Source organism: Protopterus annectens, chromosome 12.part0 (genome assembly GCF_019279795.1).
Source record: "Protopterus annectens isolate FY-2018-M chromosome 12.part0, PAN1.0, whole genome shotgun sequence".
In the NCBI taxonomy this organism is placed as follows: domain Eukaryota; kingdom Metazoa; phylum Chordata; order Ceratodontiformes; family Protopteridae; genus Protopterus; species Protopterus annectens.
Window position 1 is genome coordinate 1,277,925,844 of NC_056746.1, and position 24,005 is coordinate 1,277,949,848.

The 24,005-nt window shown below is 36.3% G+C and overlaps 1 protein-coding gene across 3 annotated transcripts in view; it reads left to right on the forward strand.

Moving 5' to 3' along the window:
- The window catches only part of REM1 (RRAD and GEM like GTPase 1), a 213,867-nt gene that overhangs the window by 132,610 nt on the left and 57,252 nt on the right, over positions 1–24,005 (forward strand). For all 3 annotated transcript variants that reach the window (XM_044090320.1, XM_044090318.1, XM_044090319.1), the window contains exon 3: positions 9,201–9,283. In XM_044090320.1, the coding sequence (XP_043946255.1) occupies positions 9,201–9,283 (83 nt within the window). The remainder of the gene's footprint in view (positions 1–9,200; positions 9,284–24,005) is intronic.

Below are 24,005 nucleotides of genomic sequence, written 5' to 3' on the forward strand. Positions count from 1 at the left end.
GAGAATACTGACAACTCTCCAAGTTGTGGGGCTGCTCTTACTGAACTAAATGCTAATAATGCCAGGTTTCATTAATAACAACCTAAATTTTCAATAAATACATTATAACATTTTAGCAAGATTCACTACTTTTTCACTTGTTAACCAGTTTAAAGAACTGGTCCATACACTCATTAATAAACATTGAATTATAAACAAATGTATTCACAAGCAACAATGTAAAACTCAGGACTCAGAATGAAACTATGTAGCTATGCATGAAGGTTCATGGCAATAGTGTGATATAAGAGATTATAGGATTTTTAAACAACTAAGTCATAATTCTGAGTATTCATATATATATATGGTTCCCTATCAGAAGCCTGAGACACTATAAGCTTGAAAATCAAAATCCTGAAACCAAAAGCCTGAAAAAAAAAAAAAATCGAACCCAAAAATCCTGAAACTCAAAATCCTGAAAACACAAAATGGACATACTGACGTCATTGTGGCTTTGCTATTGTTGGATATATATATATATATATATATATATATATATATATATATATATATATATATACACACACACACACACACACACACACACACACACAAACACACAGGGATGCCTGGATAGTGCAAATTGTGTTGCAAGGCAGAAGCTGAGGTATGAGTGTTGTTAGCAAGTATTTAAATCTAGTTAATTTGCTATGTTAAGGTAATACAGAGAAATGCATATTTGCTGATAGATTTTTGATATACGCACAGAGAAAGGAGTGTGTTAATTAGGATAAAAGCAATACCTGGAAATAGTAGATTTAAGGATGCTTGTAACTTCATGATGGAAATTCACAGCTTATACTGGAAGCAGTCTAGAGAGAAGGAAAAATGATCAGAAATTATTGCACTTTACCCGGCTTGTGTGATTGACGCTGACTTCAGCTGCATAAACGTTGTAAGTATACTTTTAAATGATTCTTAAAAAAATCTTGTTTTATTGTATTTGCATATTTGAAAATAATTGTTAATATGTACTATTTGTTATATTTTGGTAATGTTAATAAACATATATTTGCTTGGATTTGAATGTATAGAGGAGTTTTTGAAGAATGAGACTTCTCTAAGCAATTTTACAAAGCAAAGATAGCAGCACCTTATCTAGATGAAGAAATCTAGTGTGGCTTTGATCTGAAAGAAAAAAATGATGTCGGCCATATTTAAAAGAATGACAGTATGACCAGACTATAGATGATTAGAGATTGAATGCATTCTGGTCCAGGCATTGATTTTTCATACTGACCATAAACAAATAATGTCCATCATGAACTGAGAAATGGCAGCCCATACTTTATATAGAATTGGCTCATAAATGCTACATTAAAAATTTGTGGCTGAAATGTCAAGAAACAAGTTACAAGAATTAGTCTAAAACCATTTAATGAAATGTCCATAGAATTATGGTGTACATACCCCTGTCTGAATGAACACAACATAGAATTGTTCTAGGGAAAAGGATCTTATATTGTCATGTAGTTAAGTACTGGTGAGGGGTATATGGTGAAAGGTCATCAGAGGAAGAACAGACAAAATAAATAAATAAATAAATAAATAAAGCACATGCAAAGGGAAGTTCATAGGTCGTTACTAGACTTGCAGTTCAGTGAACCTGTGATGAGTCCAGCCCAGATTCCCCTCAGGTAATGTCTGGTTAAGTGATTTGCTCAAGGTCATGCAGTATGCAAATGAGGGCTGTGGGAATCAAACCCTGTAACAGAGAAACTACAGTTCACTGCTTTAACCCTCTGTGCCAACTGCCAGATTGTAAGAACTTGCTCCCATTGTTACCCTGCTTACTCCTTGCAATCAGAATAATGCCACAGTGCCACGAGCATCAGCTGTAAGTCTGTATGGTAGGCATCTCAGAGGACTGGTTACCATTTCCAAGGAAACTTGGGAATTAGAGAAAGCACCATTTAAAGGCACGATAAATACTTACATTAGTTTAAAGGATGGACTAAAGCTGGTATGTCCCTAGTAAAGGAGTACATGTAGACAGCCCAAGGGATACAACAGTGAGTCATGCTGTGAATCTGCAGGTTAAGGAGAGGAAAACACTTTTATTTTCATATTGTGTGTCGTTATCCTAGTGCTTCTTGATTTCTGATGCACTCTCCTGCTTTATTTTTATTTTAATTTATTTCTTTTACTTTACCTGATTCTGTACTCAGGCATTGATATACAGCCTGAGGGGGCTGTGATTATATTTGTGTGTCTGCAAAAATTTGGGGTATGAAAACATATTAAAATAGCTATCTGTAAGATACTGAGGGCTTAGTTTTCTTTACATTTAAATTAAGAATTGTTCCTTTCTAATTATGGGTAGTCCTGTACAGACCGGAGCTCGGGTGTTACTAGAAGAAGGTACAGCAGGTGTTTACAGAGGGATTTGCTTTCAAACCTTGGAATCTCCATTTGTAACAAACATTGAGTTCTACAGACTTAGAAAACAGTTAGCAGGGCTTAGGAGGGCAATTGTAGGAGGAACGAGAGACTGTTCTGATTTGGTTTTGTGATCTTGTTTTCTTCCAGCAATTGACAAGCTAGAATATTGCTATACACCTTGTACTCAAGGAAGGTATGTGATGCATCAACACGGACAGAGTCACATAACGTGTCGATGCAAAAACAATATATGGACAGTTAAGTCCAGTGTCATATAGGTGAAATACATCACAATTCTGTTCTGGTTCAAAACACAGCCCCCACAGTTCACAGATTCAATGCCTTCATATGTTGATGTCACTAGAAATGCAAAAACAACATGACATCAGAATAGTGGTTCAGATACTAGCCCAAAATCAATTGCAAAAGAAAACAAACTGAAGCCTAAAACAATTGGAGGACATTTTCTACAGCTAAAGACTCAGCTTCAGAGAATGGAGGATGTGTTTTTCTTTTCCTGATTGAAAATTCTGTGACAGAAAATAATGAAGCCTGTTACAAATATTAGTAGAGAAAAAGTTACTGTCTCCAGTCTTAGTGGGGAAAACAGTAATATCTACACGGAGTTAAAATGGATGATAAAGAACAGGTGGTATTTTGTGCTGTTGCATTTCATATTGGGGTAAATGATTTGTATGCAACATCCTCGAGTTATATGCATCAACAAACTGAAACAATATTCCATTTGTGTTATTCCTATAAAGTGGAATTGTGTTTTAGTGAAATTCTACCCTCCCTGAATTTCAGTAATAGAATGATAGGATGCTGGCAGCTACTTACTCCCTTCCCAAAGAAAAAACAGTCTTTGTAACCCCTGATCACCTATTTCATTGCACAGTGAGGATGACAAATGATATACAGAGACCTTGTTCTTAAAATACTTAAATATTTCTGGATGACATACACATTCATTCAGAGTCTGCGAGTCTGAATTACTAAAGTGCAGGTTGTGATAGAATCAAGAAGACAGGCAGGCTTCACTGTTAGTATTAAACAAAAATAAACTTGATGCGGTAAATGCCAAATGCTTAAGATAGCCTAAAAGAAGAGTTGTGGTAAAACCACAACTAACAACAATAAAAATGATAAAAAATGATCAATATTCACCCCTAAAAGACAGGTTATAGCTTATGATGGACTAGCTGGGTTTTACAGAAAGTTGTGTCTGGTTTTGAGACCATCATTTCTGCTTTGACAGGTCTCACAAAGTGGATGCGACTGTCAAAGTTTAATGTCTTTTTGAGGCATACAAAGCATTTCATGAGCTAAAAAGATTGTATACTCTGAACTTGATTTAGTAAGTTCTAATTTTTATGAAAAGATAACTCTAAATATACTGCATGAGTGGAATGTTTAAGAGCAGTGCAGTCTGTCAGTGCACTGTGTAGTACTGTACAATACACTGCGTGAGTGGAATGTTTCAGAGCAGTGTAATCTGTCAGTGCACTGTGTAGTACTGTATTTGCAGGAGGTTGAGCACTGCACTAAAAGGAGATACTTGCCCATTGAAAGACTGTCTAGTCAAAAAAGTGGGCCTTCTATAGCATGAAGTACTGTCTACTGGGCAGGCATTTCACCTTGGTAATTGACCATTCCCCTCTACAGTGGTGGAGTAAGCAAATGGATGGCAATACTTACCTGGGATACAGAGCCATAGTGGGCTCATCTAGTGCCCAGGGACATTACCCAATCTGGCACCTCTTAAGCTGAGTACCCAAAACAAAGGTCATTGCACTCAGAAGTAAGTCAAGTCCAGTTTCTGTACCCCTCTACTCTAAGCCATGGAGCAAAAAAAAAAAAAAAGTCCCTTCTCCAATGTGGTGCTCCTAACTTTCAGTTCTCTCCAAAGGAGTGCCAGGTCCAACCCTCAAATATGAGTTCAGGAGCAAAAAAAAAGATCTCTTATACTTTTAAAAAGTGAAGCAAGCCATACATATAATAATGGGTCTGTATCACATTGTTGAACTGCAATAAGTTCGACTACATAAATGTCGAATTTGGAAGTTCGAAATGGAATAACTTTGAACACTCAGAACAGTGATTTTTTTCCCAGGGACAAAAATCGTTGTTCCAGTAAAAAACTAAAAAACACACGTACACTATAAAATGTTCCTAATGTGGGGGGCTTGACTCCCCACATCCCCACCTACTTAAATATACCAATTCCGAGATCGCACCACAGTGGAGGAAATAGCAAAGCCGAAACGGCCCACCAAATTATTTCCCTGGGAAAAAATTCGGTGTTCCGCGGCTTCGCTATTTTGACATTTCAAACTTCGCAGTTCGACGTTACAACATTCGGACACCTGTTCATTTGAGCTTCTAATATTGACCCTAAAATAATGGAGTAAGCTCTTCATTCCTGACAGCAAATTCATTTAAGTAAGTGAAAGCACTGCACTACTGCTGATCATGCTGCCATTCATACCGCTTTACTTATGTTTCCGCTGTGCTGCTGAGCATTATTTTATTTATTTTATTTAACCCACGGTGTTGTTGCTGTGGTAGCATTGTCGCCTCACAGTAAGAAGCTGTCCGGTTCGATTCTCAGCTAGAGCGTCTTCTGCATGGAGACATGCATGAATGGGTGTACCTTCGTTGAAGGTTGTGCGTCAGGGCTGGTAACTCGGCACGTAAAAATCAACTACCAATCATTAGCGGACTGGAGTTCCGCTGTGGCGACCCTTAGCTGGGAAAAGCCGAAAGACACAATTTTATTTATTGATGTTTGATTACCAAGAAAGTCCGACCAGGTAGAAGCCCATTTTCAATAAAGGCCTGGGGAGAAATGCTCCAAATTATGACAAAACATTTTAAGAACAATAATTTTACAATCTCAAAAACAAAACAAAATCATCTGCAGTTTAAATAATTATAACAAATTAGACATAATATAAAAACATTGGTTAAGAATCGATACGTGGTATATGACAATCATTAAATATTTAGCAAAATTTTAGACAGTTTGTGTTGAAGTTAAAGGTAAGTTAGTCTAATACAAAAAGAAATTGCAATATGAAGTGAGGGGAAAAACAGTATATTTAGAGAGAAAGTCAGGGAAGAGAATTAGATACCAGTAAGGAAGTAAGTGATGACGGGAACGTAAGGAAGTAAGTGATGACGGGAAAGTATGGATACCTGTTCACATTTAGGGATATAGTTTATTCTGGTTTTGTGCAAGACTAGAGTCAGATTTTAGCTTGGAAGTCTTTCAGAGAACACTTCCAGTTTACAGTGACACACCAGGACTAGCCATTCAGAATGCTGATTGGTTATACAGGTCTTACAACCCATCATAGTGATAATATAGAATGGTTTTACACTGGGAGACGGGCAGTGGTAACATGTTAAGTTTACAAAATGGGCAGGGTGCCTTTAAGTGCAGGGCAAAGGACCTGCTATATGAGAATATTCTCACCAAAAGTAGTCAGTAAAGCCAATTCCTGTTTTATAAAATGAGGATGTCTGTTCCAAGGAAGTATACCTGGTCATGATACTTACATTCAGAGATGGAATCTGGTCCCTACAGAGGGCCTTTAGCCATGGACTTTTTTAGACAGCAATCCATTGCTAGAAGGACTACACTAACAAGGAGCAGATAATGGGGAAAACCTTGAAGGTACTACTTTTGTGCATGTTAAAAAGCCAAGATTGTTTTTGTTTTCTTTCATTTCTGAATGTACTAAATGAAAACATGAGCTATTTTTTTTGTAATGTTGACTTCAATGCATCCTTGGCATTTACAATATTATATTTATATCTGGGTCTATATATTTCATTGAGAAGCATTTTCCTTGATGGGGAATGGAGTTGGTAATGCCGATCAAAATAGTATCGGCTTTTTATTTTAGAGATTGCAATGCAGTGGGGATCACAGAATATCCCTTTCCTCAATGTAATGTTTTTTCAGAGTTGGAATCTATAGAGAGTGTGGGGAGTGCAAGGGGGCCTGAACCCTGCAAAAACATTTATCACGTTTATTTTTTTATCCTTTGTGGATTTATATTTTTTGGAGTTGATATGTTGGCATCAATGATTTTATGATTGGTGATTCATGCTGTTTATGCTTCGTTATGTATTTATATATACACATGCATATGTACGTATATATATATATATATATATATATATATATATATATATATATATGAAAAAGCATAAAGGCGACTGAGTGGATCACACCATAAGCTCCATACCTCTCCAAGAATTGTACCAGTGAATTGTAGAACCAAAAATTGTTTTATTTCCAAAAACAGTTAAGCGCTTTTGTCTTAGTTATGCAATAGAGACTTCTTCAGTTTGTTGCTTTAGTTTATATATATATATATATATATATATATATATATATATATATATAAATATACAGAGAAAGAGAAGTGATACCATGAGAGGGAGTGTATTTTATGTGCTACACAGACAATATATATATATATATATATATATATATATATATATATATATATATATATATATAGGTTCCCTATTATGAGATCAAAGACACTTTTTTTTGAAAGCGTAATAGTTGAACCTAAAACACTGAAAACACTAAACCGTGAATGGCCATGTCCGCAAATTGTTTCCTAGGGAAAAAATTCAGTTGGCCATTCTCACGATTTGCCTTTTTCTCCAGCATTGAGCAATCTTAGAGCTGGTATATTTAGTTAGGGTGGGGTGAGGGGTGCAGCCCCCCCATGTCAGGGGGTGTAGGGGGTAAAGCCCCCCACTTAATTAGGATTTTGAAGTTTGTGTTGTTTGTTTGCGGCCTCCTGAATTTTTTCCCTGGGAAAAAATTTGCGGACGTGGTCATTCGCAGTTTAGTGTCTTCGATGTTTTTGGTTCTAATATTATGCGTTCAAAGAAAAGTGTCTTTGATCACGTAATATAGACCCTCTATATATATATATATATATATATATATATATATATATATATATATACATACAGAGATAGAGATTGTGGGTATTTATATACATATAATATCTCAATATATACATACACACACTCATACATGCATATACACACACACACACACACACACACATATGTATATTATATGTATATTATATATATATATATATATATATATATATATATATATATATATATATATAGATTCACTTCAAAATCTTGAAAGCCCAAAATCTTGAATTTCAAAAGACTGAGACCAAATCTTGAAAGTTCAAAAGACTGAAAACACACAGGATATCAGCACTTACTATATTCCAGCAGAAGTAGATACAGAAACAAATACAAGACAAATCATATTACTTTTCTCCAAGTATAAGTAGGGGGGAAAGCCCCCCTGCACCCCCATACACCCTGGTACTTAAATATATCAACTCTGAGATCACATTTCACTACACTAACATGAGTTGTGTTGTAGCATAACAAGTTAGAAGAGAACACGACTAAAGGTTACAACAGGCAGTCATGAAACATGGAATGGTATGTTTGTCATTTTTTTCTGTGGAGTGTGATCTCGGAGTTGATATATTTAAGTTATTTAAGTAGCAGGGGGTGTAAGGGGTGCAGGGGGGCTTGCTCCCTTCTTATACTTGGAGAAGTGGTAAATGGTTTATCTTTTATTTGTTTCTGTATCTACTTCTGCTAGTATGTAGTAAGTGCTGGTATCCTGTGTGTTTTCAGTATTCTGAGATTCAGTATTTTGAGTTTTGCATGTGGTATGTGTACAATGTACATATATTCTCACAGACACAAACATACAAACTAGTGCACTCCGCAGTCAGGATTACCATGAAATTCCTAAAGAAAATAATCACTTATGATATATGCATTTGTTTAATTCTGTTTAAAATTGACATCATAACCAGTTTTATAAGCAGAGTAAGGACATGCAGGGTGTGTAGGAAGTGATGTCATACCACAGTGCAATAAGCAACTGCCCACTGCATCATTTTTCCATTACCGTTACGCATGATGCGAAATCCGTCTCACATCCACCTCATGCAAATGGCGTTATTGTTTATGTAAAAATGTTGCAACAAATAACTCGACTTCTGCCTTGTGAACATAGGGGACTTAAGTGAATTTGTGTAATATTTAGGGCTGTTTGCTTCTGTAGCAGTAGGTTTAAGAAATGATGCAGCCATTAGTAAGTATAAAGCCTTTAAAAGGTAAAATGCTATGGAGGTGTCACTCTACATACTGCATTTGACAGGTTTTGCTTATGGGTTTCATTATCTCATTTCCCTCCATCTTATTTAATTACAAGTTAATTACAACATCCTGGGTGAGCATGACATTTATGCTGTCACATACTGTTGAATGCAAGATATTCCCGTTGGTACTATCTAGAACTATGTTAGGCAGTGCAGCAGAAACCCCAGTACAGGGTGTGAGGTGCCCTCCAAGCTGCTCATTTATGTTAACCAATTTTCTATTACTGCTGTCAACATAATGTTAGCCAGAATAAAGCCAAATCACAGACCAAATCATTCACATGGTCATCCAGCCTGTGGAACTGCCCAAAGAATACTTTCATTAATCGCCTGATGAAGATAAATATTATGAGTTACCATGACAACAGCTAGCTTGTGCAATCATTAGATATTTCTTGCAACGTGCAGATAAAAGTGTAAATATAGTAACTTTCTTGTAAATAATGTATAAGAAATTTATTTTGAACTGTGGCCAAAGACACAGACTATTATCTATTTCACCATCTGATATTTTCTCCCTCTGTTTCCCATTTATTTTAGAGAACTCCTATGAAAAATCCCTGACAGTGGATGGTGAAGATGCTACTCTTATAATGATGGATACATGGGAAATGGAAAAAAAGGTACAGCTTCTTTTTATTTTTATTCAGAAGCAATGTAACCCAAAATGGTACAGAATTCTGTACAATAAGGCATGGTTTAAGTCTGCACTAATCGGTGCTTACTGAAAAACAACTACATAGCCTTCCTTTAATCAGCATGCTGATATTATATGTTTAACACATAAGGCATGAGGATGAATACTAAATCTGGAGTATCCACCCACATTCTGGCTCTGGTTTCAAATGCCTGTATAGGAGTTTCTTAATTTTATAGTGTGGGTGCTGTATCACCCAGACATTACTACTTCAATAAGCACCCATCGAAGGGTAACATAGATGGCAGGTAGGCTTCTTCATGCCACATTCAATCAGTACACCTTGTGTACTATGAGAAACAGCTGCCATCCCAAGTGTGCAAGGTCTGGGGTCACCTGCCGATGGAAAAAATATAATCTAAGGGCTAGCTTGTCCTCCCTTAAAAGCAGGACACTATCAGTTAAGTGGTGAGAAGAGACTACTGAATAGAGAGATGGTTTTCTCCTCATATTCCATCCATGATCCATCTAGTTTCTTGGATTGCTTTAGTCTTGCATTGTACTTCTTTGCAGAGTTCCATCCCTCTACAGAATATGCAGTGTTAGGATATAGATGGCACACTGAATCATTTTCATTGTTTTTGTCAGAGTGGTGAGGTTATTCAGTCGCTAGCTGCTGTACAAATTTACACTGTCAGGTGTTCCATGTGGTAGTGTCTATAAATACTGCAATACTGCTGGTTACTTCTCTAAAATCCAGCAAATATTAGGATGCAATAGTCTATCCTCACATTGTAGCTTTTCCTACTGTACAGCTTGGAGACACCCACAATAATGATGGCATTACCTGCCCAGGTCCATAGTGTAATCCTAACACAAATTCAGGACAATACCCATTTAACCCGCTACTTTTATATAAAAATAAAGAAAATCATCCAGTTTTTTTGTACGGTGCAAAGGGTGTTCAATACTCCTACTATGCCTTGTTTTAGTCCTTAAATTAACAACTTCCCAGTCTAGCAACATTCAATGTGAATGGCAAGAAATGTGTTTTACATTAACCGCATAGGTCTAGTGAAAATCTCCTTATCATACCTCTCAACCTCTTAAAGCAAGAAATCTGGACAAAGCCTTAAATAAAAGTGGGACAAAGGCCCAAAAATATGGACAAGTTTTAAATATTGCTTTTACAAACTTAGAAAGTTGATAGAATAACAGGTTTTGCATTAGCATGAATTTTCTGAAGGGTTTGAAGTCTGAAACTCAAATGTCTGTCATTATTTTCTAACTTCAGTCTTTAGTGATTTGTCACTAATTTGCCAGAAAACCACAATTTTATGAAAAACAGACCAAAATATGAGGCAAAAATCTGGACTTTCTGAGAAAATCTGTACAGTTGAGAGTTATGGTCCTTATCTGAAGTAACAATTATAAATGTGCCTTCTTACCTGCACTCCCACCCAGACTCACCATCCAGCGTTATTTTCTACTTTGATCAGACATTTTTTTACGTTTGCCACTTTTGAGGAAACTACAAACTTTGCAGACATTATAATTTTTTTCCTCTTGCATACTGAGGTTACTTATATGGGTATATTAACAGTTTGCAATAATTTTAGTGTTTTGCAATGTATTTTGAGCAAATCTTTCATCCTGAAGCCGAATTACTTTGTAAGTATGACAATGTCCTTGTCCAGTTCATAATAGAAATGAGTTGGTACATTGACCATAAAATTATCTGTGCACTCTAAGCATAAAAATCATTGTTTTTGGACACAGTTAAACAATTATTACTGCTCAAGCGGAGGACCTAAAAAAATTATGTCAAAACATTTGCAAAAGCATATTCCGAACTTATGAGGCTATCTTTACTCAATGAACATTGATGTGTATCTATGATGATTTTCAGTAATCTGGCCTTTAGCTTCCACTAGTCTACAGACAGATGCATATATCCTACAAGCCTGGCACACTACTTCTAGGTGATTTTAACTACAATGGGATACATATACAGATTTAAGTCTTGGTGAGTACCTTCATGAGATAGAACCTGGTTTTACAAAATCTTACCAAGATGACACTGATATATATACTGTATTTTATATAGCATATATGTTGTGGACAGAAGTAAGTTAAAAAATAAAAAAGCAGGGTGCACAAGTTCCAGGATAAAAAAGTGTCCAGTCCACGTAGAGGTACTGGTGCCAGGATTAGAAAAAATGATGGTGTACAATCCTCAAGGCATGGGCACATTCCTACAATGGAGCTAGGCCAGGGTCAAGAGGAGGATGGCCCCTGTTGTAAAAGGAAGTAGTAGTCCACAAAAACCACAAAAGCTGACAGGCAAAAAAAAGAGTCATAAAGGTGATAGAGTGGACTACTGAGGAAAAGAAAAAAATATGCATTGACTATTATGAAAGAAGCCCAGCATTTCCAGTTAGAGCATACTCAAAAACATTGAGAGAAATTAGAGGAAAGAAAAATACTTGAATGAGAAAAACTGTCAAAAGCTTCAAATGCAAAATTGTGCTCATTAATACAACAGATTCATGAAAGCATTATACAGACAAAGACATCTTGTGCTGATTGAAAAAAGTGACTGAGGAAGTTTGAAAATATAAACAACAAATATAGAGTGTTTTGAAAGGTATAAAAAGAAATATGGACATGGGAAAGAAAGAGAAATCTGATATGGTGCAATATTTATGCAAAAGAGAAAGCCAAACTAATCAATACAAAAAAGCAGCTCCAAAGATATTTAAAGAGAAATACAGGAAAAGGCATCCAGATATGAAAAATTGCAGAATACAAAAATAGGATTACAAATGGGGCACATAGAACAGTAGACTAGTTAAGTAGAAGTTAAACAAATAGAAGATGAAGTTATGGGATACCTACAAAGTGAAGGATTGCTCCAGTGTGTATATGTATACTTACATATCTAAACTTTCCTAGGAAGCTAGACTGGCTTCATAGACAATTCCTTATTGATATCTGCTTCACTGTATTCTGGATTTAGTATTAGTAAGCAGAAACATACAGTTGCTGTTTATTTTGTACACAAACAGCAGAAACAAACCTTTTTTTACAAATTCTAGCCGATATCTTACCTAACTACAGTTCTAATTGGTATTGGTTAGCAAAAACATACCTGCTACCAGTAAGGAGACACATACAGTTTGTTCATTTGGCATCTGGTATTTGAAAAGCAGAAACAGCATTTGTTAGCTAACTACAGTTTCTATTGTATTAGTTAGCAGAAACATATCTGCTATTATTAAGGAGAAACACACAGTTTGTTTATTTGGTATCTGAAAAGCAGAAACAGTGTCGGTTGCAAACTCTAATCTGCATCTCCTCTAACTACATTTCTAACTGGTTTTGTAAGCAGAAACATACTTGGTATTTGTAAGCAGAAACATACAGTTGTTTGTTTATTTGGTATTTGAAAAGTAGGAACACAGTGCTTGTTACACATTCTAACCAGTGCCTTACCTAACTATGGTGCTACTTTACCCTATTAGACTTAGTACATTGTTAAATTTGTCTGTAATGATCTGCCACGGCACTGTTTCCTATTCTTTGTGATTCTTTACTCTTCCCAAGACATTTATCTATGTACGTACTTATTGTACCATTCCTTGTACCAACTCTCTGTCTTCTGATAATCCTTCCATCACTCTCTGACTGATATCCTCTACTCTCCTAATTGTCTCCATTTCTCAAAGAATTGTACTATTCACTTTCTGCTCACACTCTATTTTTTCTCTTTGCAGTTTGCTCGGGCCAGCCACAAGACACGGGATCACCCCACCCCCACCTTCGGCTCTGAAGCAAATTTTCAGCAAAAGTGCAAATCAGCACTGGGAAATCTCAACTTTTAAACACAAGCCTTCCAGTAGAATTACTTATTAGGTGAATGTCATTGAATTTGTTTTTAACAATTTTTCTCTTACTTTATGACTATCATTGTGAGGTGAGCACAGCTGCACTGAGCTCCATTCAGCTTCTAACTTGGACAGCTTTAATGAAGTCAGACACTAGGTAGGAACATACTCTACTAATTGTACAAGTTCCTTATTCCCTCTGTATACAAACAGGTGAGCTCCAGATTCTAAGGTTAAAAATATTCTAAAACAAACCTTTAGTTCAGTCCCAATTCCCTTACCTCTACTCAACTTTAAAGAGCTTGCTAGCAACTTTTGGTTTCTGTAAGCTGAAAAGCTCTAACATAGTGTATTGTCTTACTTACATTTCCTGGCTCCTGATTGTTTTTTCTTGCTCTTGCTCTGCTGGCTCCATTCGCCCTTCAGACTCACTCCGCTCCCCTACCCTGCCCCCATATTCCACCCGCCCCCAGTGCTTTTACTCTTGAGCACTAGTCAGACACTTCCTCACTCTATACATCCAATTAGATGCACTTCCTGTTATCCGCTTTCCTCCTCCTAGACCTATACCATGCTTGTGCTTCATCTATCACTTTTTACTACACTCATATTACTATCTCACCTCACTACTTATCACCACAACACATTCCAGACACCCACTTTTCATCACACTACAAACCTACCTTACCATACTACTCTATGTACATATTTCACCATCAGTCCTACACTTGTCAATATTACTAGCCTCCAATATTTTCCATTTAAATTAATACCTACTAAAGACAGTCACTATAATCCTCAAATATTCAACAATGAACTTATCAAACAATTGAAACTACTTACCAACATTGCCTCTAGGCTACTGCTTAGTGGTGACATCCACCCAAACCCTGGGCCACTCTCAGATAACACCAACCCATCTAATCACTCTAGTCTCAACACCCCCACAAATCCAATCCTAAACAGAAAAAAATCAGACCTATTGCTAATGAACATTAATATTAGAAGTATAGCCAACAAATTAGATAGCCTCCATGCCACTCTAGCTACATACTCCCCAGACATAGTCATAATCACTGAAACATGGTTAAAACCAAGTACAAAAGATAATGAAATACTACCCCCAGGTTACTCCATACTACGGGTGGATAGACTCAACAAAAGAGGAGGTGGAGTTGCTGTCCTCTTTAAAGACCATCTCACTTTAACTTTCCTTGAATGCAAAATCCCACAACTGGACAGTGCAGAAATCATCTATACCACACTAACCATAAATTCAATAAAAACACAATAGAATTGGATGCTATATCCCACCTGGAAATAATATCCCAGTTATAGAATGTCTATAGCACTGGGCAAGTAGTACCTTTAATCAGCAGACTTTCATACTGGGTGATTGTAATTTAGACTAGTTTGCACCCTTAGTCAGGAGTCATTCATACTGGGTGATTTTAATTTAGACTGGTTTGCACCCTTAGTCAGGAGACATTCATACTGGGTGATTTTAATATAGACTGGTTTGCACCCTTAGTCAGGAGACATTCTTACTGGGCGATTTTAATTTAGACTGGTTTGTACCCTTAGTCAGGACACATTCATACTGAGTGATTTTAATTTAGACTGGCTTGTACCCTTAGTCAGCAGAAATTCATACTGGGTGATTTTAATTTAGACTGGTTTGTACCCTTAGTCAGGAGACATTCATACTGGGTGATTTTAATTTAGACTGGTTTGCACCCTTAGTCAGGAAACATTCATACTGGGAGATTTTAATTTAGACTGGTTTGCACCCTTAGTCAGGAGACATTTATACTGGGTGATTTTAATTTAGACTGGTTTGCACCCTTAGTCAGGAGACATTCATACTGGGTGATTTTAATTTAGACTGGTTTGTACCCTTAGTCAGGAGACATTCATACTGGGTGATTTTAATTTAGACTGGTTTGCACCCTTAGTCAGGAGACATTCATACTGGGTGATTTTAATTTAGACTGGTTTGCACCCTTAGTCAGGAGACATTCATACTGGGTGATTTTAATTTAGACTGGTTTGTACCCTTAGTCAGGAGACATTCATACTGGGTGATTTTAATTTAGACTGGTTTGCATGTGATACAGATCACCCCATCCATCACATAAACTTGCATGATTTTACACAAACTATTCAAGAACCTACCCGAATAGATAAAGCTAGTAAAAAACAATCCACCTTGGATTGGATATTATTTAATAACTCCTCTCACTCATTCCAATCAGGATGCCTTCCTGATGGTTTGAGCAACCACCTTCCCACATTTCTTATACGACAACACATATTCCCACCAAAACCTACTATGTTTAAACAATTCAGAAAAAAACATAACTTTAATCTTGACAAGTTCCTAGCTGACCTACAAAGGTGCAATTGAACTCCACTCAAATACCTTGACTAGATGATGCAGTGAACCACTTTAATAAAACTTTCTTAGATATATTAAATGTACATGCCCCTGTTAGAACCATCAGAGTAAAATCAAACTAAGCCCCCTGGCTAAGCAGAGACACTAGGGCCCTTCTGAAAGCTAGAAATAAAGTCTGGGAACTATGGCATAAGACTAACACAGTAGTTTCTAAACAATAGTATCAAGAACTTAGAAATAAGGCAAAAAAACAAATAAAACAGGATTAAATAAATTTATATTATAACATTCAAAACACACATCAAAAAAACCCTCAAAAATTCTGGCCAGCTATTAACTCAGTCCTTCACCCAGGAGAATCTACTACACCATTGCCAAACATCCACAACAATTCTGATAGCATAGTTACCATTTTTAACAAACATTTTACTGAATCTATAATTGCCCTTTCCAAGCAGCAAACTCCTACTCCTGGTACCAAACCAGCCAAGTCTACAACTAGCAATGCCTCATTCTCTTTCTCCCTGTTTCCTACAGATACTATAAAAAAACTACTACAGAAATTAAAACCTACTACACTTGCCGTAGATAACTTACTCAGTGAATACCTCAAAATTGCAGCTGAATCTATAGCCTTCCCAGTATTAATTATTATAAATAGATCCATTCCCGAAAACAAGGTCCCTCATCTGTGGAAAATGTCCATGTAATCCCACTTCATAAAGGGGGACTTTCCACGGAACTGACAAACTATCGGCCAATTGCTATTCTTTCACCTCTTTCTAAGTGACTCGAAAGGTGTATTCATCTCCAGGTCATGAAATTCTTACTAACAAATAACCTTCTTGCAAACACTCAGCATGGGGTTTGCCCATCACATAGTACTACTACAGCTCTCATATCCTTCACTAATACCGTAAACGATCACAAAAATAACAACAACTTTGTATCGGCCATCTTTCTAGACCTATCAAAAGCTTTTGATATGATCTCCCATTCCAAACTAATAGATGTACTAACTGAACTATCCTTCTCACCATCTGCAACAGCATGGTTTCATAACTATTTATCTGGCAGTCAACAATCTGTTCTATGGCAGGGTGAGTTATCTCCACCCCTTCCTTTATCAACTGGTGTCCCCTAAGGATCTATCTTAGGCCATCTCCTTTTCTCCCTCTTTACTAAAAATCTATACACAGCTACTCCACAGGGCTGTATAATACAGTATGCAGATGATTCAGCACTTATCTGTGCTGCCACTTCCCTATCAGCTCTTCCTTCTCAAACATATATGGTAAAACAATATGGTAAATCACCAGATGCTTATAAATATCCTCAAATCCCTGTCACTAGATGCACTAGCTATAAAATGGTTCCAGTCCTACTTAGATAACAGACAACAGGCTGTACTTTGGCATAACATTCTATCTACCCATCTGCCCATTAACAGTGGTGTTCCTCAAGGGTCTTGGACCTCTTCTGTTTTCTATATTTATCAACGACCTTCACCTAGAAATCCCCCAAGCTACATGCATACAATATGCAGATGATTCCACACTTATATGCTCAGCCACATCTATATCTGAACTTCACTCCCTTACCCAAAATGTGTTTAACACAGTTGAACAATGGTTTATACAGTGCTGTCTCCTTCTGAACCCCAAAAAACTAAACTCCTCCTTTTCACTCCTACTTGTAAGTCCCCCCCCAATAGACGTCACAGTAATATCCAGTAATGGTACTCTCATATCCCCAGATCCAACTACCAAACTACTAGGTATCACCATAGATAACAACCTTAACTTCGACACCCATATTAACAATAATCTAAAATCTGTTAATAGAAAACTAGGCTCTCTCTACAGGATCAAACCCTTCCTCTCTCCTACAGATAGAATAACTATTGCTCACATCCATCTAATTTCTACTGTCCTCTATGCCTCACCCATATATACTAATCTATCTAAAAACAACCTTAATAAAATGGAAAACTCCTACAATAACATAACCAGATTTGCTACAGGTAACCCTTTCATAACCCACCACTGTTTTAATCTAAAGCAGCTAGGATGGCTTGAATTACAATATCAGCTTAAATTCTACCAACTGACTATTGCGCATAAAACCCTTTACCAACCTACCAATACCCCTATACTATCTACCCTCATTACTCCCTACAACAATCTAAAGACCTTACGATCATCACATAAACTACTTGTAAATATTTGTAAATCAAACAACAGGGCTGGGGACTCTCTTTTCTCTGACACTGTTGGAAAATCCTGGAACCTTCTTCCTAATGAACTTTCCTCTCTTCCCTCTTTAAAACCAAATTGAAACTTTTCCTCAGAACACACTGGTTGTGCCCCTGTACTAAACTTGACTGATCAACTAGCTCTTCTTACTTGGTTCAACCTACCCTCCTTCTATACTATTACTTACATCTTCAGAATCTCATTAAGGAGACTACTTTTACTAATATATTGTATAATTTCAACTCCTACTTTTTCTTTATGACTACTTGTATACTAATAAATTGTATAATTCAGCTGCCATCTTTTACTTTATGATGTATTGCAACTACATTTTGTATTGTACTAATAGTATCTGTATATTTTGCACTATGTTATGAACGAATGACCTCTTTGATTATTCTCTGTACTGCACCTGCAATGTTCATTGTATACATTAATTTTTGTATATGTGATTTTGTTTGTTTCCTCGGAGCTTATCTCCCCAGACCTCTACTGAAATGGACATATATCCAGTTAGACTAGCTCGGGCAACAAATGTAAAATAAAATAAATAAGTAAATAAACACAGGAATCTTTCACTTCTGTTGAAACATGGTTAGCCAATGCACATCTAATCCTGAATCCAAACAAAACTAAATTATTACTCTTCTAACCTAACAAGACATCTATCTCATGCCCAACATTTAACATAATAGCTAAAGACAATACTGTGATCTCCCTGACAACCCATATAAACCTTCTTGGAGTGGAAATAGACAATACCCTAAAATTTGATTTGCATGGAAACTTGGAAGTCTATATAGGCACAAAAAGGTATTGTCCACAATGGACAAAATTACATTAGCACAAACCCATCTGCTCTCCACTCTGCTATATGCCTCTCCAATTTTAACTAATCTAAGGAAAACTGACTTATCTAAGCTAGAACCATGTTATAATAAAATTGCTAAGTTTGCATTTGACTGCCCATATAGAACACACCATTGTACAGGTTTAAGGATACTAGACTGGCTTGAGCTTCCCAACATTATTCTTTACAACCAACTCTCTCTAGCTCACCAAATTGTAACACAACCAACTAGAACCCCTGCACTACAAAATCTCATCCTTCCTTACAATTCCAGTAGACCACTTCACTCTAACAACAAGAACTTACTCACAGTCTCCAAGGCCAACAACACTGCAGAAAAATCTTTATTTTCTAACTATATATCTCATATATGGAACTCCCTTCCTAACTCCATTCTCTCAATCTCATCCACTAACCATATTTAGCCATCGCTTAAAGCTTATCTAAGAAAAAGTGGCTATGTTCTTGTTCTAACCCCTCATGAGTGCTCTGATACATCACAGTATACCCAAAACATATCCAGCTTCACCCCCGGTGTTTAATCCTTTGTTCCTACCGACCTGTCTTAACCTTATATCTTGACATAAGTCATACCCACAAATAGTACTAGCTATGTTCAAAGCCTAGGTTTTGTTGTCAAGATGTAACACATTTGTATGTTCTTATGTATACTACATTTTGTTTACTTTATACTTTTTTGATTATTGTAATGTGTGCATGAAAATTTACTGTTACTCATGGAGCTTTCCTCCCCGGACCTCTGCTGAAAAAGGACCTGTGTCCAGTCAGACTTTCCCGGTAAACAAATGTTCAATAAATAAATAAAATAAATGTAGTGTAGAAAGTCTGACACAGGATTATTTCATAGCATGATGGAATAATGAGTCCCCAAAGTAAGGAGGAGCAGGAGACATCTGAAGAAGAAATAAGGACATGTGAAAGAAAACGTGATTTAGTATGGTGCAATATTTATGCAAAGGAGAAAGCAAAACTAGTCAATACAAATACAAACAGCACCAAAGATATTTAAAGAGAAATACAAGCAAAGGCATCCTGATATGGAAAAATTTACAATACAAAAATAAGAAAACAAAGGGGGAAGTAGAAAAGAGGATTAGTAATGGAGAAGTTAAAGAAATAGAAAAAGAAGTCATGGATTACCTGCAAAGTGAAGGATTTAGTGAAGAAAATACAACTGTGGTAACATCACAGCATGGTAGAACAATGAGCCCCCAGATTAAGGAGAAACAAATGGAATGGGAAGCATCTGATCAGTTGCCATATGAAGATACTTTGGAGCCTTCCATAGGAAACCAGTACAAGCATTCAGTTGGAGTTGTACAGCAAGGGGAGGAACAGGAAACGGTGGCAACTCTGATGCAGTCAATGTTGTAGAGTGATGGGCCAGTGAGTTCCCATGTGAAAGAACAACAGATGACACAGGATGAAGCTGAAGAGAATATGGCACGGGAGAATGTTCTGGAACTTTCTGTAGAATGCCTGCAGGAAACAGAGAACAAAGAATGCACCCTTAGTTTAGAAGAAAAGGATCAAAGGGAAGAGTTCTTTGATTTAATTGAGATGGGTAATCATATTAAGATCAATGAAAAAAAAATAGATTACAGAAAATCAGTAAGACCCAAAATGTTGGAAGTCATACTTAATTAAAACAAAGATAAATTTTCAATAATTGCATAGGGTGCTCCAAACAATTAATAGCAAAACATTGTCTTTTAGTTTCTGATCATAGTGGTAATTTAAATTAGAAAATAAATAGAACATCTCTGATTTGAGGGTCGGCATAATAGTTAAGGCATTTACCTGACAAACACAGAGTGCAAGGCTTGATTCTCACCTTTGAAGGAAATTGTCTAGACTTAAAATGGCCTGCAAGGGCAACTAGCCTTGTACTTACCTATGAACCTATGGTGGGTGAAACGGAAGGAAAGGAGGGGAATCCAATACGTAGAAATTGTTCCAGTATGAATCACGGTGAAATATTTCTCTGAAGCTAAAACTAGATCTAAAAAGTCATACCACCATCTAAATGTAAGGCATAACAAAAATAATTTTTGAAGGGAGGCAAGCCCACCTGCATCCCCCACACCTGATTGCTTATATTTACTAACTCCAGGGTCATGCAACCATGAAGAATGATGAAGGCTACAAAAAACTGTGAATTATTATCAGCAGTAGAATAAATAGCGCTGACAATAATTTTTCATGAGTTGCAACCATCTTTACACTCAACCACTAGTACTGAAGCTATGAAAAGCAAGTGTCAAGTGGGAATTCTTCAACATGCTTTCTGGTACAGCATGAAGATGCAATGAGTTTATGAAGGAGGGCTTGGTGACAGCAGAACTTTGTGACAATGAAGACTTGAAGATATTTAAAGAAACAGTATGAAGGAAATGCTGGAAGGGAGCAGGGATTACAGTGGTCAGAGACGAATTATGATGTGATTTAAAATTTGGAATACAGCTAACATAAAATTCAATATGGAAAAGAGATGCTGAAATATAAACATATTATTGCTTTTGTTGATCATGTAGAGCAGAAGATAAAGAAGACGGCTGTCTAACAAAGGGCAAAACATGCCAAGGCAAGGATGAAGGATGACAGCTAATAGCTGGAGACAGATAGGAGCTGGCCTCAGCTGGGTGAGCTACAATGAAAAAACAAGCAAGGGAGCACTAAAGAAATGGCTTGCTTTATAACTTGGTGGGATCAAAGAGAACATAGCAACTGGTCAGCTCACAAGTGGCAGACACTACAGGAAAGTGAAAGTGAGAACTTCTAATGAGGGCATTTCAAATTCTAACAGCTTTAAGATAGGGGAAGGTAAATGCAAATGATGTAAAATTTCATAAGCAGGCTTATTTATATGTTGATTGAACATGTTGACCTTTAAAGACTAATCCCAGCAATCCTTTGACATTACTCTTTCAGTCTTCTAGTTTGTCATGAAGTATTTGTCTCCATACTGTTACTGTAAAGCTACTCATTCATTCTTATTCATTCTTAGCATTACCTTTATTGTCCTGGTCATGTTTGAAAAGGATCCACAGACCAGCCAACTTCCCCGTTAATAAATAAGATATAATTTCTCCTTTAAGTTCACTGTATTACAGAGAATTGCATATACAGTTTTATAGTTTGGAACCAATTCATGTATATAGTCATTATTTTGTATATAATATAATGTGCTGTTATAATTTTACAGGGATATTTACATTCTTTATATATAGCAATGTGGTGTTACATGTTTTATAACTACACATCTGCCAGTGTGGTTCAGTTCATCTTTGTAAAGAGTCAAAGGACCAGCCCACCCACTATGTTAACAGATATTAAATAAAATAAGATAAACTAAATAGTTACAGCTGTGGTATTACATTAACTTGTCTGTTGGCAGGCAGTGGCTAACTAATATTGATGTCTTACAACACTCAGCAGTGATGCATTATTGCATATCTAATGGATGAAAATAGGTATTTTTCTTTTAATAATGCAATCTTATATTCAGTGTTTAATGCAGCCCTGCTTGCATAAATATCAGATGTACTAGGACTTGTTAACTTTTATATAAACCACACAATTATTACTTACCAATTTCATACAAACCCAAGGAAAGGAGAAATCTCCCAAAAGAAGTGAACTGGTGCCAGTGAACACTTAGAAATCACAATGACAATGATTTCTTCAGAGAACAGCATTCAATGTAATGATTTTCATGTTTTGTTTCTGCTGACAACTGGCACTCAAAGAATTTCATCTCCACCTGTAAAGAAGTCTCCAATCGGAGATCACCTCCACAAAGCCTTCTCCACTATGCCAACTCATGGCTATCACTTCTTTTAAAAACAGCAGCTGTATTACATGACTAAGAGATTCCAAAAGGGAGTCAAATTTGATGTTGAAAACCTGTCTTGGACAGCGTATTTTCAGTATATCCAGGTCTATAATATTCCCTTTCTGAAACAACTTTATTATGTGTACTTCTTCAAACATTCATCTTCCACAAAACATCACAAAAGTCCCATGTATTAGTAGGAGTTCTAGTATTTTATAAAAAAAATTTAGTTTTATGTTTTTTTTTTCAACTTTTTCATCTGATTAAGGTAGAAGAACTTAAAATTATTGTATAGTATCTGTATGTTAAATCTCACATGATAGTTGCCAGTTTGTTGAAGAACTGTTCAATAACAATGTTGTATTTCAAGACAAATGTTCTTTTTATTAATAGTTACTCAATGGTTTATTCAGTAATTGTAGCATTAAAGGGTTCATTACCCAGTTAACAGAGAATACATTTTCTGTTTTGGAGAAAGTTTTTATTTTTGCAAGTGATATTTAACTATATCAAATTTTATTATATAAACCTGGCTTCCTAACATAAAAAGCTGCATGAAATTAAACCAATAATAGAATACATATTAATACATTATTTAGTATTTGTGATTTGTTTGCAGTGAATAAATATATAGAGGAATTGTGCTACCTTAGATTCTGATGAAGTCTCCGTGTTGGAGACGAAAGCGCTTAATCTGAGGGTTGGATGAGTAATTTTCTTCAATAAACTGTTTTCGTTTGTCTACTTCTGGCTGCCGTTGACTTTATCAAAGAAGACGTCCTTCATTGTGTTCGGGATCGCTTGTTGCTGTGTATATAGAGGAATTCACAAAGATTGTACATATTTTTTACTCTTTAGTGGCACTGCATGCCTTCAAGGAAATCACCCTTGGTCTTGCCCCCCTTCCTTTCTTATTTCTTCTTGCCTGAGGCAGTTACTGAACCAATTTCAGCTTTGAGCTAGTATTTGTACACAGTGACATTGATTCAGTGCACTCAACTGTCTCTTTAGTGTGTTTTTATGTTTCTATAGAAGTATCCCTGCAAGCAAATAGATATGTATGTAACAGTAAATTCTGCAGTTTGAACACCAGTGTGTGGGCTATATTTGTATGTAAATTATAAATATTACGGCAGCCTAAAACAAAGAACTTTGTCCCACTATAATAGCTCCATTTTCTTAGACCACATCAGTCCTGTTGGTACTTTCTACTTTAGCTGTGCTCAATTCATTGTTTTTATTTTATTATTATTATTATTTTTTTTCACTTCTTGTGTAGCCACTTTTGAGTTCTCAGACAGTACTTTTCCAGAGCTGAACTACTGCATTCTGACTTACTTTTTCTCATTGTTTTACTGGTCTGTGAGGGTTGAGGTAGGCTTTTGGGCTTTGCATTTCAAAGTTCACAGAAAACAGTAAGTTCATTTTTTTCTGTTATTACCCTTAGTCAGATCAAGGTGAC